The following is an 18973-nucleotide window of genomic DNA, read 5'->3' on the forward strand; positions in this document are numbered from 1 at the left end:
TCCTTATCTCCTGCAGTAGAGACCTCTTCCTTGCTCTTGGAGCAGACCTTTGAGTATCAAACACACTTGCGTCTTCCCACCCTAAAGATAAATTTTCCTTTGATTCTTCATTCCTCCCCTTAATTTTTTTTTTTAAGATTTATTTATTCATGCATACAGAGCTGGGGCACAGGCCAGAGGTGCAGGAGTGGTGAGAGGCTTCACCAGAGACAGAGTGGGGAACAGAACAGGCTGACTGAAGGTACACTACTGAGGGGAGCAGCGGGCGGATCAGGAGAGGTCTGCCGTGCCATGTGGATCACCTCTGGGGCTGAGGATCAAACTCGTGCCTGCTGAAGTGGCTTCAGCTACTTAGTGCTGCGCAAACAGGGAGGGCCGCCTCCCTTAATTCTTGTCCTTCCTTTTGCCTTCCATCACCCATCCTCTGTCAGCACTTTTCTTCTCCACCATGACACATCTCACTCTGAGGGTTAGGCCCTAGTCTCAACCCTGTCAGCACCCCAGAAGGCACTTGCTGAATGGTGACCTCATTTTTTTAGTGTTTTTGCTTAAACATTTGAAAATCTATATTCATTATTTTCACTCTTAACTTCCCATTTGTGTTTCCACTCCTTATACTCTGATTCTGCCTCCACTGCTTATCTAAAATATAGATCTGAAGTAACTGTCACATGCTTAAAGCCCTTTGACTCCTAGACTAAAGTCCATATTTCTTTCCTTGACAATTCTATTATACGAAAAGCCTACTGCCTACAAGAAGCCCTCCCTGGTTGGAACACCCCTGTGTGGTCACATTGCACATGCTTTATATGATAATTCAAAATTTGCTTATTAGTTAATCTACACCTCTGCCTTCCATTCATTGTGAGTCTATGAAAACCTTATTATTCATCTTGGTTTTTTTCAAAATAACTCAGTTAAAGGTCAGAGTTAACAAATCTATTAGTGACTAACCAAAAAGAACATAGAATTGTATAAAAACATAGAAAAGTAAAATAAAACAAAAAAAAAATCCTCTGGATAAGATGACTTAAACTTTCTTTAGCCTTCATTATCATCATTACTATTTTTGTCATTTCATATAAACTTTTCACTGTAGTAGTATTTAACACATTTCTATAACCATGCTAAAACAATATAACAAATCTCATCCAAAGTACATAAGAGCATTCTGAGTTGTGTTTGGAGATATAAATTATTTTCTATTTTTTCCTTTTTCTTGAAGAAAATTACTTTAAATGGTATTTCCACATCTTATATAGAACTGCTATAGTTTAAAAGAGCTAATGAGTTGTTCTATATGAATTCTTCAGGGCTTAGAAAATGTTCTTTACTTTCCTCAAGTACCTCCCATGGTTAAATAGCCTCAGCTCTGATTTTAGGGACATATCCTTAATTGGAACCAAGGTTCCCAGCTCTGCCTTAATGCCTTGATTGAACCTTGGGAAGCACTTATTCTCCTTTGCCAAACAGCTATGGGAATCTTGCCTTGCCTGCTGAACTTACACACCTGAGGGAAAGTTGTTTTAAAAACTTGGATCAAGATTTAATAAATAAAAGGCTTTAATAGTAGCTGCAGTTTCCTTTGCTGAGATTGACCAGTGTACTAATTGAGAGGATGGTTACAAATTAAGGACAGGAGACCTGCTCCCTAGACCACTTGTCTTGCTGTCTTTAGAGTTTTGTTGTTTTTTGTTTTTTTTTTTACTTTGTCAATTTATAGTCATTGAAAGCTCTTCAACGATCATAACAAACTGATCAAAAAAAAGATCAAGAAAAAGTAAGCATTCTTTGTAGCCACCATTGTCAGTGACTATGCTAGCCCACCAAAGTATTCACCACATTGGTCCCGTGACATGTGTTTATTGCAGCTGCTCTGTGTCGAGCACTAAAAAACATAAAAATACTAGTCCTTTGGGATTATCTTCAGGTGGGGAGATTAGAGGACTTTTCATTACAAATTTGCAGGCTGGGACTTTGCCTGTTTTATCTTACTAAAGTTTAGAGAAGTGACTTGCCTAGATCCTACCCAGAGCTCAGTTTTGTGTGGGACCATAAGGCCAGGGGCCTAGTGAGGTGAGCCTTGGATTGCTCTTCATCACTCATTAAATGATGACCGTTTTTTAGTAAGGTTCTTCTACAAAAATACTTGGAACAATTCATGTATGGTCTGAGGCAGCCAGCTCTGGGTTCCCAATGTTCAAGACACCATCAATTGCCATGAGGATTGAGGGGTAGTTAATCCAAGCTCTGGTGACCCCTTTCCTCTCTCTGCCTGGAGGTGATGGATTCCTCTTCCTGTGTTCCTCTCCGCACCTCTTCTTTGTGAAAGAAACCACCATTTCTGGGCCATTTTGACTCCTCCATCTCCCACAGTCTGGTTCACTGAAAGGGCTGCCTTCCTCCCTGGAGCCTCTCAGGCACTGCCTTCTGTAGTACACAAAACTCAAGGTTGGTTTATGTTTGCAAGTACTCACATCTCAAACTCATGAGAAAAGTTCTTCCCATTTCACAGAGGGGAGACTTTGGTCCAAAAATTTGAAGCAGTTTGTTCAAGGAATGCTTCAGATATGACCTAAAGCTGAGCTTGAATTCAGAGCCTGTAACTGAGTCACATACTGCCAGCTCCAGGATGTGGGCGCCTGAGGTGATGGTGCAGGTGTGTGACTCAGTGGCTGTTTCGGATAGGCAGGCTGCCTGCCTCTGTCCTTGACACCTCTGCCATTTTCCCTTTTCAGTGTTTCACTGAACAAACCATTTTTTAAAATAAAACCCTATCAGACCCAAACAGTGCAAATTTATAACCTGTAGTAAATTTGCAGAGTTGTAAAACTGAATGAGTTTTCCTGTCTTTATTTTGTACACCTTAATTACTGGGAAAGGAGTACATTAAAACTGAGATCATGGGTTAATTAATTTGTCCTGGACTGTAGAATTTTATGGACACCAAAACTAAAGTAATGGTTGTATAGGTGCAATTGACTAAACATGGCTTATAAATGTTGCAGAAATTCCCATAATTAGTCCCTCTGCAGCTGTTTAGCTTGGGAATTTTATAGTAGACATAAATTATGAAGGTGAAAAGTAAGAAAAATTTTGAGTTGACATAGTGACATTTGTGGAAGCTATAATTTGAGGAAACCTGTTTTGCATTATCACTAACAATTATTTCTTTCAGTTGCCACAATTCCCTCTTTAGTTTGTTTTTAATGTTGATTTCACAGTAATATGTTGGCTATCAGGTGTTAGTGCATTAGTTACCAGTACCACCTTCTGAAAATAGGCCACCAGCGTCATTTTGAAAGTACTTAACTGCCAACCAGAGGATGAAGAGACCTATTTGATCACACTCTTCAAAGTCATTTTTGCATATTTTAATAGATTGAAAAGGAAAGTTACAGGTTATATTTAAATAGTGTTCCTTGTCATTGGATCTTGACACATTTTAACCTACCTGTTAAAATGCAAGTTATAAATAGCTCCTCTTTCAAAGGTGTTCATTATACCTCATTGGCTCTTGTTATAGAAAATGCAAATGTAATTTGAAAAGTGCCCGTTCTGAGTGTGAGCAATTACTTGTGCTCTTCAATACCTGGTTCATTGTCAGCATAGCCACTTGGTTAAAAGGCATGTTTGCCTTTGAAATGGAGATGACCTCAACTTCTGGAAGGCTAAGCAGGTAATGAGAAAAATATTTCTCTTTTCCAGGGAAGCAAGCAGCTGTTGAACAACTATCCTGTCTACATAACAAGCAAACAGTGGGACGAGGCTGTAAATTCTTCAAAGAAAGATGGGAGAAGACTCCTCCGATACCTCATCAGATTTGTTTTCACAACCGATGAGCTTAAGTACTCATGCGGCCTTGGGAAAAGGAAAAGGTCAGTGCAGTCAGGAGAGACAGGTCCTGAAAGACGCCCTCTGGATCCAGTTAAAGTAACATGCCTCCGAGGTACTGCATCCTTCCGCTCAGTGTCGCCATCTGTGATCTCATTTCACCGCATTGGCTGTGGCTCCCTCGTGCAAGTGTTCAGCCTTTACTGTATTTGGTTTTCCCCCCGCTAAGACCTTATAGGCTTCATGTGGCCCATCTACTCGGGTCAAGAATTCCTTAAAGATTATTTGTTTGCTTTAGCCTTGGTGTTCTCACTTAATGGCACATAAAGCATTGTGCAACACCTCATGTTTCACGCTTTAAATTCAGATTTTTCTTTGCCGCCAAAGAAGGCCATCTTCAGCAGAACTGGAGTAATGCAAAATGCACAGAGGAAGATGTGGAACTTAAAAAAAATTACCAAAATGATATACATCCCATTTCCATTTGCAGCCTTTAGACCAGCCCCCTCATCTAGATGCCTTCTTAAGGGTACTTACCCCCATTCCTGAAGTCTAGTGTAAACAGCATACTTTGTCCTGTTAGCTAAAAAAAGTTTCTGATGTTAAAATATTGTTTAAGTAATGCTGGTTTATCAGTATTACTTTGCAGGTGATCTGCACAGTTGGTCAGCCAGGTAGAGTGAAGAATTAAGAGGTACTAGTTGATTCAGTAAACTCAGCAGACTTAGTCTGGTAGAAGTACAATAGTACCATCAAAAACACTATTCACACCTAAAAAGTCTTTATCAGAAAGCTCTGTATTAACCTGTGTGTCTCAATCACAAGTCTGTTGGTTGGAAAGACAAAACTGAATTATACTAAACAGTGATTAAATTATTTCCTGGTGAGGGTTTCACAATGAAAACAATCATTGATAAGACTCTGGTAATCCAAAGACCCTCGTCCCACACTCCCTTCTGGGATTCCCACAGTAATTTTACCAGGTTAGTGTGCCAAAGATGCAGCTTGTTAGCACCTGAGAGTCCCCAGATCTACCCTAGCTTCTGATTCAGGATGTGTGAGGGAGCTAGGGACTGCTGCTCCCCACAGTCCCCAAGTGGTGCAGGTGCACCATACTTGATAAAATCACTTGGAATTAAGTAGGCACAGGTACTGCAGGGCCCCTATTGGCCTGTCTGAAAATTGTACTTAGAGTGATCCAGAAGTGGAAATTTTCAGGTCTTAGCAAGCTAGCCATAGTTTACTTTATTCCCCAACAGCATCAGAGCTGATACGGTTGCTTTTAGTAATAACTACGTCAGCACCTAGAGTAGTAGTGAGCTTGGGAGTTTTCCAAAAATACTTTATGTGCACTTGAGTGGGTTGTCATTAGACTTACAGCCGCGTCAAAATTAAGGGCCTCACAGCTGCATCCCTTTCCAGGAACTCTTAGTAAATATTTTACATTTTAAATAGCAATTCAGTGAAACTGAGGCATTAAACATAAATCCCAAAGCACCTTACTGCTGCCCTCAGAATGCTGCATGCCCACTGTAACAAATGCAGTCCAGGCTGCCTAACCAGAATATGCATTCTCATGCCTCACTTGGGGATGAGACAAGCTTCTGCCCAACCTTTAGGAAAAGAAAACAGTAGGCAAGAAATGGTGATTATTTGTGTTGAGGGCAACTGATGACAACATCTTTAAGCCTGTCCCAAAGGCTAAAATTCTTCCTGTGACTTAAATGGAATTCCCTTCATAAAGGGTGAATGTCCTTGTGCTGAGCAAGATTAGAATGACAATGGAATGGAATGAAATCAAATTCCATACCATCCCTTTCCAAAAGGTGGTTTGATGTAAGCCAGAAGAGGTCCTGTGAAGGTGCTTGTCTGTGTAGTAGAATGAACTAACCTTAGCTTTCACTACGCTACTCGTCATCAGTGGATCCTGAAAGAGGGAGTAGAAGTTGTGGGAGGGCGGGGGTGGGTTGGATGATCACAGAGCAGCACATTCTTACAGGGCTACAGGGCTGCAGGGCTCTCATTCCTTAGCCAATACTTCTAGTGTGCATATGAGAGTACAGAGTCTAGGTAGAGATAAGAAAACTACTTAATGAATGCTTAAGACTTGTCAGATACTTAATGAGTACAGGGAAAACTTGAGGAAGACAATGAAGAAATAGAAAACAGAACCCTTCTGGAGCAGTAAGCTGTAGGTGATTTGAGGACAGTTGTGAAAAGCTGCAAACATTAGGAAAATACTAGGGGAAGGTTAAATACATGAGTTCTAGAGCTCCCAGAATCCTTTCTCTCTGCCATTCATCATAATGATCATGAACTAGGACTGAGAATCATCTTTCAGTGTTTCCCAGACCTGCACCCAGGGTTCCACAGTAATGCGTTGGTTATCAGGTGTTGGTGCATTAGACACCAGTACCACCAGGCCAGCACCCAGGATTCCTGGGAATTTGGCAGGGTAAGGAGGTGAATAAATACGGTTCCTTGAGTAGGGAAGGCAGTTAGGACTGAGACTCAGGTGAGATGAGTGAGACTGGAACCTCTGACACAAAATTGAGGATGATGCCAACAGACTCAGTAAGGCCTCTGCTGAGGTGGGCATAGATCAATCAGTTCATCAGATTTGTCTGGTGCCATTAACTTGAAAGCATCAACTTCTCCTCTGGGCAAATAGGGCTAGTATTTCACTAAGAAATTTCAGACAAAGCCAGTTTAACAATCAGAACTATTGTCTTAAAGAATGAGCAATATTGGAGAGAAATTATGTAAACAATAAGCCACTTTGAATATTTTAATAAGCTGTGCAAGAAAAAGGTTTTGACTTAAATTTTTTTCAAAATATCCTTCAATTTAGAAGTGCTCAAATTATTAAAATAGCTCCGTAGGAATTTTGTATATGCTCTGCCTGACCTCTTGAGAAAAACGGGGAAGGGTTAATTTGAACTCAACCCAAGACAGGTCAGATTTGTTCCATGGGAGTCTTAACTAATTATATTTATATTCACTCTTGTAGTAATGCTAACTATGTTCTGATAAAATTAAATATTCAGGGGAAACCTGATTCAAAAAGCATTTTTTCAGTACATGTATAGATTTCATGATTAGGAAACTATGTAGAGCTTATATTGCAATATTTTAAGAATATAGAAATGTAGGAACTAAAACTAAAGCAGTTTCTCAGTTCATTGAGATTTGTGTCTTACTGCACTTAACCTACAGCGTAGTAGCTGGTTAAGGAATACCATGGCAATGATTGCTGTGTTTCTGGAGATAGCATTCTAAAAATATGGGTTTTAAAATGTACTCAGTTACTTTTTTTAAGCCTGCTGTGTCCTACCTATTATAACTTAAATATGCCTTTCATTTCAGCAGTAAATGTTCCTTAGACCAACACTCACTTAACATGAACTTTACTTTTGCACATGAGTAGAAAATTAGTATGGAATCCACTGGGTTTGACAAGTGGCATCATCATGGCATTGCATTGGATTTCCCATAAAGCTCTTTTTATAGAATTTATTAAAGTTTAAGCAGCCTGACTTGTCATCTTCTACAAAATCCAGCTGTTTTTCCTCTTCTTTTGTTTTTTATTTTGTATATCTTCCCACAGAATTCATTAGGATGCACTGTACCTCCAACCCTGACTGGTGGATGCCTTCAGAGGAACAAATAAACAAAGTGTTCAGCGATGCTGTGGGTCACGCCCGGCAGGGGCGGGCAGTGGGGACGTTCCTGCACAACGGAGGTTCGTTTTATGAAGGCATCGATCACCAGGCTTCCCAGGATGAAGTCTTCAATAAAAATTCCCAGGATGGGTCTGGGGATTAGTGGACAAAATCTTTCCATTGTAGCAGCGGGTCTCAAGGGTTCCATTTGTGAATGTCCATCATCCCAGAGTCCAAAAGCATGCCATTCTTTCAGACTTTACATATCTTAAACCTACTGCCATAGTTCCCAAATAGAAATCCATTTTAGGGTTTTGGGGGAAGTCTATGGAGACTACAAAAGACCTTTCATAGTTGTATAAAAGAAAAAAAACACAAATTGATTATTACATTGATGGTGAGGATGAAAAAACATTGTTTCTGGTCACCTCCCTGAAATTTTCAAGTGAGCACTGTTTCCTGAGCAGAGCTAGGCCCCACGGAATTTGACTTAGTGTTCCTGCCCCAGGGAGATGTAGAAACATAGGATTATTTTAGGGGACAAGGAGTAAGCATTCTGTTACTCCAAGTAAGTTGTCATTTTGTCTTCCAAAAACTTGAATTCATACTTCTGAGCAAAACATAAAGGTGACATTTATATATTGTCTCTGCATTGACCAAGCCTGTTATTATAGGGAAACCAGAGAACAGGCCACTTTTACAGACAATTTCAATTATTTCAAAATAATTGAAAGTCAGTTATTTTTACAGAAAAATTTCCTTGTGTTCAAGAAGGCACAGAGTGATCTCTGGAGTTTACAAACACTGGTAGTTTTCATTATGCCATTCTAGAAACATCCAAAGATCCAAAACTGTTTCTCAAAGCTTGATTTTGTAGAGTCATAGATCCACAGTTCCATAGCCTTAAATCAGGCTTTGTAAGACACAAAACCAAAGTGATGGGTTGAACAATGAGAATTACAATCAATTAGTTACTTGGTACATCAAAGACCAAACAAGTGGGTTGACTGATGGTATTCACTGAATTGACCAGATGTTCTGGAATTGTATACACAAGGCCATTCTGACTACTATGCAATGGGCTTGTCTGTAATTTCTCTGAAATTTAAGGGTCTTTCTTTACCGAGCTGATCTTTAGAATTTGCATAAAACTCAATGTTTCTGATTGTTATTGTTGAAAATGTTTTATCCCAACTGTTGTGTGCTTCTTGCTCCTAACAGTCCCCAGAAATACAAGTTCTGGTTATGTTAATACTGAACTACTCCCACCCGTTTTCCCCTATTTAATTTGTTGGGTTCCACATGTAAAATTAGTAGTGTCCAGGGAACAATTCCTTATCTGAGTATACTATAGAGACACTAGAGTCTGTTTCTGAGAGTGTCAGGTTTGGAGATGAAGAAAGCAACTTTCATCACTTTTTAGAGCAAAAGGATATACTGAAGGTTATCAGAAGCTATTTAATGTCATCTAACATGATTAAGGGTTAGAAATGGTTTTGAAGCTTACCAGTATCTATTTATAAAAAGGCTTTGGGGGGCCTTTTTGCCATTAACTTTTTTTTTTTTTTTTAGTCAAAATTATCCTTTACATTCAGTAAATTAGTTACACCAACTATATGCATAGCCATAGAAATATATACTTGACTCACTGTTGTACTGGCTTTCATCCACTAGTAAGTTTAGTGTTTATTGAGATGTCATCAGTCGGGTCTATTAAATGGTATAACAAGAGCTAATAGATCATCCTATTTGGAGACAGTTCAGTAAATCTGGGAGTAAAATAATGTTAAGGGCAATTGTGATGTCGCTTCTGGAAACCATGAGACTTAATATCTTTGACTGTCTAAGAAAGATAAGTATTACCTGAAGAGTTTTTGGAGATCTGAAAAGTCTGTCTTACAAGATTCTTTGGTGACATGAAATCTTGGCCAGAAGAAAAATGCCACTGTAACCTCACCTGTTTTTCCATCTTACTTTTCCTTTTTTACACTGGACTGTAGTTACCTTTACTGCTTTCAGTTGGTCTCACTTTGGAGACTTGAAGCTGTTACTGTCTTGATTTTCTACATCTTTGTCCATGGCACAGATTGCTCTCATGAAAAGAAACATAAGTCTTCTGTTTACACTCTTGAGTCATCTTACCATTTGATATAAAATAGGTCAGATTTAAACAGCTGTGTTCCCCTTTCCTGGGTGAGAGAAGGAGGTTGTAGTGCTGGACTAACACCAAAGACTAAACTGACAGTGACTAAGTGAGGTCTGTCATCCCAGCTACCAGAAGCACCCATGCCTAGCAACAGTGACACTGTTTCAAATTAAAGTCAATGATGTCACAAAAGCATACCTGCTTTCACAGTGAACTGGAGCTCCAAGCATAGTTCCACTGGGCTCAGTGGAACTGAGTAATCTGTTTGGGCGATACAGTGGAGAGGAACGGTACTCTGCAAGTTACTAAAGTCACATAGCTTCATTTACAAAAATGCATTGTTTGAATGTGTTATGGTTTAATAACCTTGGTGTTAAATTCCTTGGAGAAAAACTAAACACTCAAGTCTATGCCTCCCTTTTTACCTGAAAATACAAACAACTCTTTAAGTTTCCTCATTTCCATCAAGAGTTACTTTCACCATTCATGTTTTCATGTAGCAGATAGTATTAGAGCATCTGCCGAACATTGCTGTTTTCTCTCCTTTGTAGGGTAATTGAGAGATGCACAGTTACTTCATCCCTGTAGAGAAAAAGTGTTTTTGTGTTCTCTTTCTTAGCCCTTCATCTGTCTTCAACACTTTGGCCTAAAAGATTCATTCCTTCACCAAGATGAGAAGAGCTAGAAATTTTTACATGTTATTTAATCCTCCTGTATATGTCAGTATGATTGGGTGTTTAAGTCCAGTGACTTTCTTGTAATACAGGTTCTCTCCAAATCTACATAATAATTCAAACTTGGGATCTACAGATTCATAGTTGCTGCATTTTCCCACCACCTTTAATGGCTGTCCTCTCTCGCTGTCAGAAAGTGGGTGTGAGCATCATATCAAATCAGATGTGTGCTATTTTCAGAAAAGCAAACATACTGCCCTCATGTAGATGCTCTCATTCTGTATGTGCTATGGAGCCTAAAACTCATACCCACCAACTACCTCCTTAGTTTCTTGAATGTTAACTGTTAAAAGTTTCATTCCTGGACAACTTCATTTTTTTAGAAAAGATTTAAATATAACTTTTCTCATTCACTACTGTGTCATTTCACATTACAGATCTGTGTCAATTTTGACAGCTCTTAATATAAAAATTTTTAGAAATGCAATAGAAAATGATTTTGCACATATGGTGCATGTCTTGCTGGTGTATGTTTAGTGTGGCAATGCTTGCCAAAACTGCTTGGCAAAACATATCAAATAGAATGCTTGAGTCAGAAAGCTAATGTAAATGTGTCTAAACAGCAGTATGTATCATTACGGTATATTTTTGTAAACAGCGATGGCTTCTTTCAGTCATGTAAGTACTAGATAAAAATAACCACTTAGCTTGGAATAATGCAAGAACATGTTACCCAGCTAATGGCCCTCTGCAAAATTATTTGCATTGGTTTTTCTATTTGTGATTTTTTTTTTTAGAGGAAAGTGAAGAAAATATGGAGTATAAAAATAACCCATCAATACTGGCCTTCTGTTAAGTAAAACTCAAAACTGTGACTAACAGAGCTAGACCTTAGAGCTTCATAATATATTCAACTGAGTGAGAGAACTGAATTTCTCTCATCTGATGATCAGGTTAGTTAGTCTGGCTGTTGAGAGCACTAAATTCTCAAATCTGTGCAGTGACTAGGTTAGTTTTACATATAGCCATAATTGGCTAATGTAAAAGAACTAGGTTACCATTGAGTCACAACTCCTCCAAATTACCATGAGAATATATCTGTTAAAGACTTGTTTGAAAACCCATTCATTCTCAGAATAATACCCACAGTACCCATGACCAGATGGGTATTGGAAAACTTCAGCCCATCCAAAACCACTAAGGACGACAATAGTAATTTTGTAGCTAATAATCATTAAGTTCATGTATACCAGGTGTTTGCTAAGCACTTTAATATTTAAGACTCTGGTTTTAATCCCTCACAACCATCCTCTGAGACTATTACTGTTGTCCCCCCGTTTTGCTGACAAGGATGCTGCCCAAGGTACTTAGCCAATAAACAGGTTGCCTTGGGCATAATAAGCAGAACAACTAGTTCAGTTTTCCCCAGTAGTCAAAGCAAAGTTCTTGAAGCTCTTTGTTCATTGTTCATCATTATGCCATTGAAGGCAAGTTGATATTTGTGTTCACTAAAAACTACCTTTAAAGTAAGTTGATGCTTCAGTACGAGCATTTAAACCCTATTTTCTCTGGGAACTGCTAAGGTTTATGCATAAGGCTTATGTAAGATCCTATGATGAAGACTAGAAAAAAGTTTATCACTAGGGAATTAACACTACTAATTTGTTCACCTTTATTTCATAGGTTCCCGGTATAAAAATGCAGGGATATAAAGCAAAAGTTTGAACTCAGTGAAGTGGTATCTTTGGGAACTCTTAGGTGTTAGAAATGGCACTGGGCATCAGCCAATGTTCTGTTTGTTTTTCACATTTGTATTTGTAGTCCTAGAGCTTATGAATGTGGCTTGAAAGAGAATTTTAATTTATGAGGTCATTTGAGAAATGTTCTGAAGATTTGGAGAATCTTTGGTAGGAAAGTATAATAGTTTGTTGATTATTGTAGTTTTGACTTTAACATCTTTTGGCTGTGTTTAAGTTCAGAGGCATGCCAAGGCTCTGAGGGTCTAACTTTGTTTCTTGGAAACTAGGCAAGCCTGACCATGAGATGAGTCCTGACTCTCAAGGTCACTGGTCTAGGCCGACCCTGTCCAATTAAAGCATTGCCTTTTGTCTTCACTGGAACTTCATGTAGCAGCCTAACACTGGGGCCAATTTGCCTTTACTCTATTTTCTATGATGAACACTTGTGGAGAAACTGTGACAAATCCATTGATCCCAATATTTTTATTGTTGGAGTCTTGTTGATTCTCTATGATAATTTCTATTTGATTGTACTGTGTAGAATTAATACCCACTAGGGAGAGGTTAATAAAACTATAAATGCATAGTGTAATATAGACTAGCAAGATTTTTTTTGTGAACAATTTATATAGAAGAGTACATTGTTTTTTAAGTGTTAGCACATTTCTTTTAGGAAGTTAAAATGTTACAAGAGTTTTTTAAACATTCAATATTTTTAATTATAAGAAACATTTGTTACTAGAGCTGATTATTTCAGGTGTTCTAATTGGAGTATTGATTTTATTACCTCATATACCTCTCTAGAATGCCACATGTTCTGTTGAAGATAAAATTGCACAATAAATGTTGAGTCTCTGTTAACTTGTGTCTTAATTTGGTTTTTGAATAATTCTCCAATGCAGTGAAGGTTTTCTTTTTGATAAAAGAACTTCTTCTCCCCAACACTGTCTTTTCTGCCTATCTTTGAATGCAAGAAAATTTTATATACTTAATACCCAAATGAAAAGATTACTCCTTTGTATCAGGGAACTAACCAAAGATCTTGAAAACATTTGTTTGAACTAGTGAATGACAGGATTGCAACCGATCATGATCTGGGAGTGACATGAAACCCAAGAGGATTTCCACCCAGAATTTTGAACACTTAAACACTCGGTACCATTTTGTCAAAAGGGGTGGGTAAAGAACTAGCAACTGCTACTCATGACCTTTCAAAATGATTGTTTATGGTTCTTAAAAACAGTGATCTGAGTGTAAAAACAGTAGCAATGGCTAAAAAATGGACATAGCTGCAGCTTCCCTTTGTAATTATGTCATAAAATATAAACAGTATACCAACCATACTGAACAGCAAAACTGTTATTTCAAGAAAGATGAAATATTTTAGGGGAAATAAAAAGATGTTTTTATTTTCACACTAAAGGATGCAGTGTTTTAAACAGGAATTTTGGATAAAAAGGTAATTTAACCCAAATAATTTTGGGTCAAGTTGGGATATCAATTATAAAATGAAATTAAAATTGTTTTATTCTAAGCACTAACACTACATACCTTGAGGTTTTTACATGGACACAAAGCTACAGATGAAAGTACTAGGAACAAATTTAGCAAGGTTACAGCCACTTCTATTTCCAGATACTAGTGATAATCTGAAAATGAAGTTAAAATGATTTCACTATCAGAATAAATAACTTAGCAATAAATATAAATGCCAGACTTGTACACTGAAAAACTAACTCACCATTAGCAGAAATTCTAAAAGATCTAAATAATGGAAAGCCATCCAATGATAATAGAGTGAAAGACTTGTTTTTGTTGATATTCCCTAAATAACAACTTTTAATTACTATCCAAGTCTCAGCTGACTTCTGTATAGAAGTTGATGAACTGATCCTAAATTCCATGTAGAATTACAAGGAATCCACATAGGCAATAAAAATAAATCTACACTCATGGACAATTGATTTTTAACAAAGGTGCCCGAAAATTCAATGGGGCAAGAAATCTTTTCAACAAATGGTTTTGAGTCAACTTGGTACCCACATCCAAAAAATTAAAACTGGACCCGTACCTAACACCATGTACAAAGAAGTAACACAAAATAGATGTAAATGTGAGTTAAAATTTGAAAGCTCTTAGAAGAAGGTAAATTTTCAAGAGCTGGTTTAGGGAGTGATTACATCAGTACTGACTCCCAAAAGTACAAGCAACATCAAAAAAGAATAGGCTCATCAGTTTACCTATGAACCTTTGTGCTTCAAAGTACATGATACTTTGGGGTGGAATTGTGGAAGGTACAGAAGAGAAGAAAAAGGAGCTTCCCTACCAGAAACTTGTAAGAAAAAGCTGAAGAATTTCATCAAGCTGAAGATCAAGGGCTTGAGAAAGAAGGTGATTTGAAAAGAGTAAGCTTATCTATGACCTAGTTAAGCATTATCACAAGAAATACAGGCTGTTTCTGCATACCTGTGGGAAACAAAGTTGCTGGTATTTGTCATCAGGACCAGAGGTATCAATGAGGTGAGCCAGCCCAAAAGCCTAAAAGGTATTGCAGCTTATTCTTTACCAGATACTCCAGTGGCTTGTTGTTACGCACAACATGGCTTCAGTAAACATGCTGAGGTTTGTGGAACCTTATTTTTGTCATGGAGATATCCATACCTAAAAACAGCAAGTGAAAAAGACAAATTATGAGAGATTTCCAAGTTCCCCTGAGCAACTTATTTCTGCCAAATAAAGCTGTCAGGCATAAAATGATAGAAAGTTAATACCACTGGATCTGTAACTCACCAAACAGTTCACCATCGCAACCAAAGTATTTGCTAGTTCAAGGAAAGAACTGTTCATACATGATTTGACCATCATATTCTGCTGAGTTGTTCCTTTTCTTTCTGCCTACCCCCCCACCCCTTTGGAAAGCTGTTGTTCAGACTCATATAGTCACAATCTTAATTCCACATGGTGTTACAGCCAGGTGGAAACAGGTGGTACCATTGGAGTTGTACAAAGGTGTGAGCAGTGTGGGCTGAAACTATTAAGAGTATCATAAGGGAAGTGCACGAGATTTTGGTGAAGGCACACAGGTGACATGGTGATGGGAAGCCCGCGGGGATTACAATTGAGATAGACAAAAAATGTACAAAATGATGTAAAAATAAACTTATAAAATAAAAATTTTAAAAAAAGTATCATATCCAGACCTGGACGTTGTCTTCAGCCTGAATGAGTGAAGAGCACTAGTGAGAGGCTGGTGGCACTGCAATTCAGCCTGTGGCAAGAGCTTCCTGATAGGAAATGTAATCTCTGTATGAGGAACCTGGTAGACTTCCCAGAGCATGCAGGGAGAGAGCCAGAAAAATTAATACCCTTTGAACTCCTGATGTTCCCCTCTAGTTGAAAGAGAGAGCAGGAGAACATATTGGTGTTCAATACAGGTCAACCCTCAGGAACAAAGAGCAAAATGGATAAGGGATAAAAAGGATAAAAAGAAAGTATTTGGCACAATTGAAAATGGGGTTCAGTCTGATAGTTAAAAGATCTTTTTCCATCTTACTGAAATCCTCAGAATCAATCGCTTAAATAACTTTTTCATTTTGAATAATGATAGTTAACACTTATTAAATTAATAGGTTGGGTGCTTTATCATCACATTGAATCTTAACAAGACTATGAGGTACACTAATACTATTTCCACTCTACAAAGGAGTAAACTGATGCTTAGAGAGACGTTCTAATTCAGCAAGCATTTACCATCACTTATGGGAAACGAAGACCCAGAAAATTCTTGGACTTGCTCAGCTATTTACTAGCAGTACCTATCAAACTAACACCCTATCCTAGACCAAATGCTCTTTGCAACCGCTGGTCCAAATTTCATATTGGTGCTTCCCTTTTTAGTTTGGATACCAGGAAGCACAACATTAAGTTAAATCTCTGAAACTTCCTTTAACTCAGTTGTTCTGGGCTGCTTATTCCTTACAACAATCAGCCATCTCTTCTGTTCTTCTCTTTGAATTTATTTTTGAAAGTTAACTGTAACAATGCTTTATTACTATAAGTTGTTTACTTCCACATGGAAATAAATAAAGATAACATGCATTTTAGAATGTTTCCTGGAACAAAAGCTAACAGAAAAAGGACCTCTCCTTCACCCTTCCCTTGCATCTCCTCCATTCCCACCTCCAGCCCCATCCCCCAACACACAAAAATATTTTCAAATTATTTGTTTCAACTTACCCATCTAGAATCTATCTCCACAAACTTGCTGTTATTCCCCTGCAAGGTGCTATTCCCTTTCTGTCTGCAATGAGATTGAGTCTAAAATATCAGGAAAAACGAAGAATTCGCCCAGAGATAAAGTGATGTCAAGGGCACCTATTCCCTTCCTTGTGACCTAGTTAGAAAGTTTGAGAACAGATCTGAGCAAATATCTGTTGTCTTGCAGGACATGGAAGGGGAAGGAGTGAGAAGTAATTTTCACTCCATGTGATTTTAAGCTTCTTAGGTAGGTCCTAGAGCTAATTTTTCCTGCACCCTAACCAGTCTATTTCTTTCATATTACAAGAGTGATTCTCTTTTGTGTCACGATCACTCTGGAAATTTTGTGAAAATGAGGGACTCTCCTGAGATGAGCAAACACTCAAGATTTTCAGGAAATTCCCATGGGTTATTGAATCCCCTAATGCCCATCATCTCCAAATTAAGAACTCATACTCTAGAACCTTCTTCTCTTTTTCCCTAACAACCTAAAATACATCTTTCCCTTATTTTTTTTTTAAAGATTTATTTATTTGTACATACAGAACTGGGGTACAGGCCAGAGGCTCAGGGGCAGTGAGAGGCTTCACCAGAGACAGAGTGGGGAGCAGAACAGGCAGATCGACGAAGTACACTGCTGAGGGGAGCAGCGGGCAAGTCAGGAGAGGTCTGCCACGCCATGTGGTCACCTCCGGGGCAGGCGGGAATCAAACTTATGCGGAAGTGGCTTTAGCTTCTCAGTGCAGTGCTTTAACCTGCTGCACCACCAGGGAGGGCCTCCCTTACTTCTTATAGCACTTGTTGACTACATAGAAAGTCACCTGAATAAAAACACAGCTCAAAATGTTAAAGTGAAATGCCAAATTTGGTTTTTGTTATCAAAATGACAATAAATGAGCTTTCCAGAAAAATGAAAATTCCACTCTTAAAAAAAATATTGTGCTATAATTATTATAGAAATGAAGCAGTTGTGCTTCCCCCAGATACCTTAATGCACATACCTTCTCAGAAATTGTGTCAGACTTTAATCTACTGGATTCTATAATATTAAAAACTTTATGGCATACTAATAAAAATATTTATGAGGAAACATTTTTAAGCACAATTATTCTGTGCCAGAAACAATCCTTTCCATTTTGTTAATCAGACAGACCTGCCCATGTATATTGCAGGCAGGCAAACACTATAGACTCAGCTATGCACATCATTCCCTGCATGTTCTTGCCCTCCCCTTTACTCAAATCAGGAAGGCAAATAGAATTGAGTGCCTTTGCTCTATCTGGTTATATCAGATGTATCAGGTGTATCAGTACTGCGTAGGTATTAAGTACCTAACCATGAAAATACATGGGGAGAATATTTTAAACCTACCCACTTAAAAATGTTACTAAACTAGCTAGTTTTACAAACAAGCATAATGATTCAATGCCTTTTTTGGTTTGCTTTATTTATTTTTGAACCATTTTCCTTTGATTTTTTAGAGTTTTTAATAAATTTATTGAGGTAATATGGAATATAAAGAAACAAAGCAAAGGAACAGATAAAAATAAAACAAAAAAAATCTTTGAACTCTGCAGAACTAAGGTAGAGCGTGTGGAACAAGAGAGTTGGAGACCCTGTCGACTATAATTGAAAATTATTGAGGATTTGATGATGGCATTTCTAGAGTTATGAACCTATACCCCTAAAACAAGTAGTATTATGAACTGACAATCCAATGCTTTTGTAAAGTAGCTTTAAAATCAGTTTCTTGTCTTTTTTTCCTACTTTGGTTTGTAGCCCAACATCCAACAAAAACTAACTTTAGTTTCATCTCCCCTGTGAGCAATCTGAAGCCAAACATCTGCCTCATTTAAATTAATTTCTCTTTTTTAAAACATGTACTGAGTGTTTAATATGTTCCATTTTTGCAAGTGGTCAGTCCTAGACCCTGCCCTTGGGTCTCAGTTGTCACACAATTGCAACCTATTACTGACTTCCCCGCCTGTGGACTCTGGTTATTTAGAGAGAATCTAAAATTGCCCCTGAAGCTCTGATCTAGGAGAGACAGGGAACTATGCTTCTTTGGATTTAGGTGAGGCTCAGTCTCTCCCAGAGCACCGCTCATGATGAATGCAGAAGGAACTAGGTCTATTGTTGCCCACTGTAGGCAACAGTCATGACGCCTTGTTTAAAAATGGCTCTCATCCACTTTTAAATGGGCACATGGCATGCAGAGTTTTATTCTGAAGACCTCTAATTAAAAGTCTATGTTGCAATGGAAAATGTCCTAGTTAAATCTTTATTCTTAAAAATCCTTATTCTTTCAGTAGGAAGGTGAACAACTCTCAAAATAATTGTAGGTGACAGTAGAAATATCTGTGAAAAAGAAATCATATGGATCCAAACATGCTAGTTTTACTAGGAAACCAGATTACTTATTGTCAATTTGTGGTTTGGTGGCTTCAGGATAGTTTCACAAGTCTCTACTGTGCTTATAAAAAGAAGAAAATAGCAATCTCCTTGAACTTGTGGTTAACAATGTCCCAGGAATATTCTGGAAATTTGAAAGGAAAGCAAGGAATATTATTATGTTAATAGCTCTTCCTAGGGAAACAGGTAATTCCTATTTCTCTTCAAACTATCCCTAATAACTCAAACTGTTATCTCTCATTGTGTCTT

The 18973-nt window shown here is 38.0% G+C and overlaps 1 protein-coding gene across 1 annotated transcript in view; it reads left to right on the plus strand.

Annotated features, from left to right (window-relative positions):
* BEND4 (BEN domain containing 4) overlaps positions 1-7659 on the plus strand; it is a 29871-nt gene extending 22212 nt beyond the window's left edge. Inside the window, exons 4-5 of the mRNA XM_004681326.1 lie at positions 3709-3949; positions 7442-7659. Of these exons, the coding sequence (XP_004681383.1) occupies positions 3709-3949; positions 7442-7659 (459 nt within the window). The remainder of the gene's footprint in view (positions 1-3708; positions 3950-7441) is intronic.
* The last annotated feature ends 11314 nt before the right edge of the window (positions 7660-18973 follow it).

This window comes from Condylura cristata, unplaced genomic scaffold (genome assembly GCF_000260355.1).
Source record: "Condylura cristata isolate star-nosed mole 26May11 unplaced genomic scaffold, ConCri1.0 scaffold00012, whole genome shotgun sequence".
NCBI classification, from domain to species: Eukaryota; Metazoa; Chordata; class Mammalia; order Eulipotyphla; family Talpidae; genus Condylura; species Condylura cristata.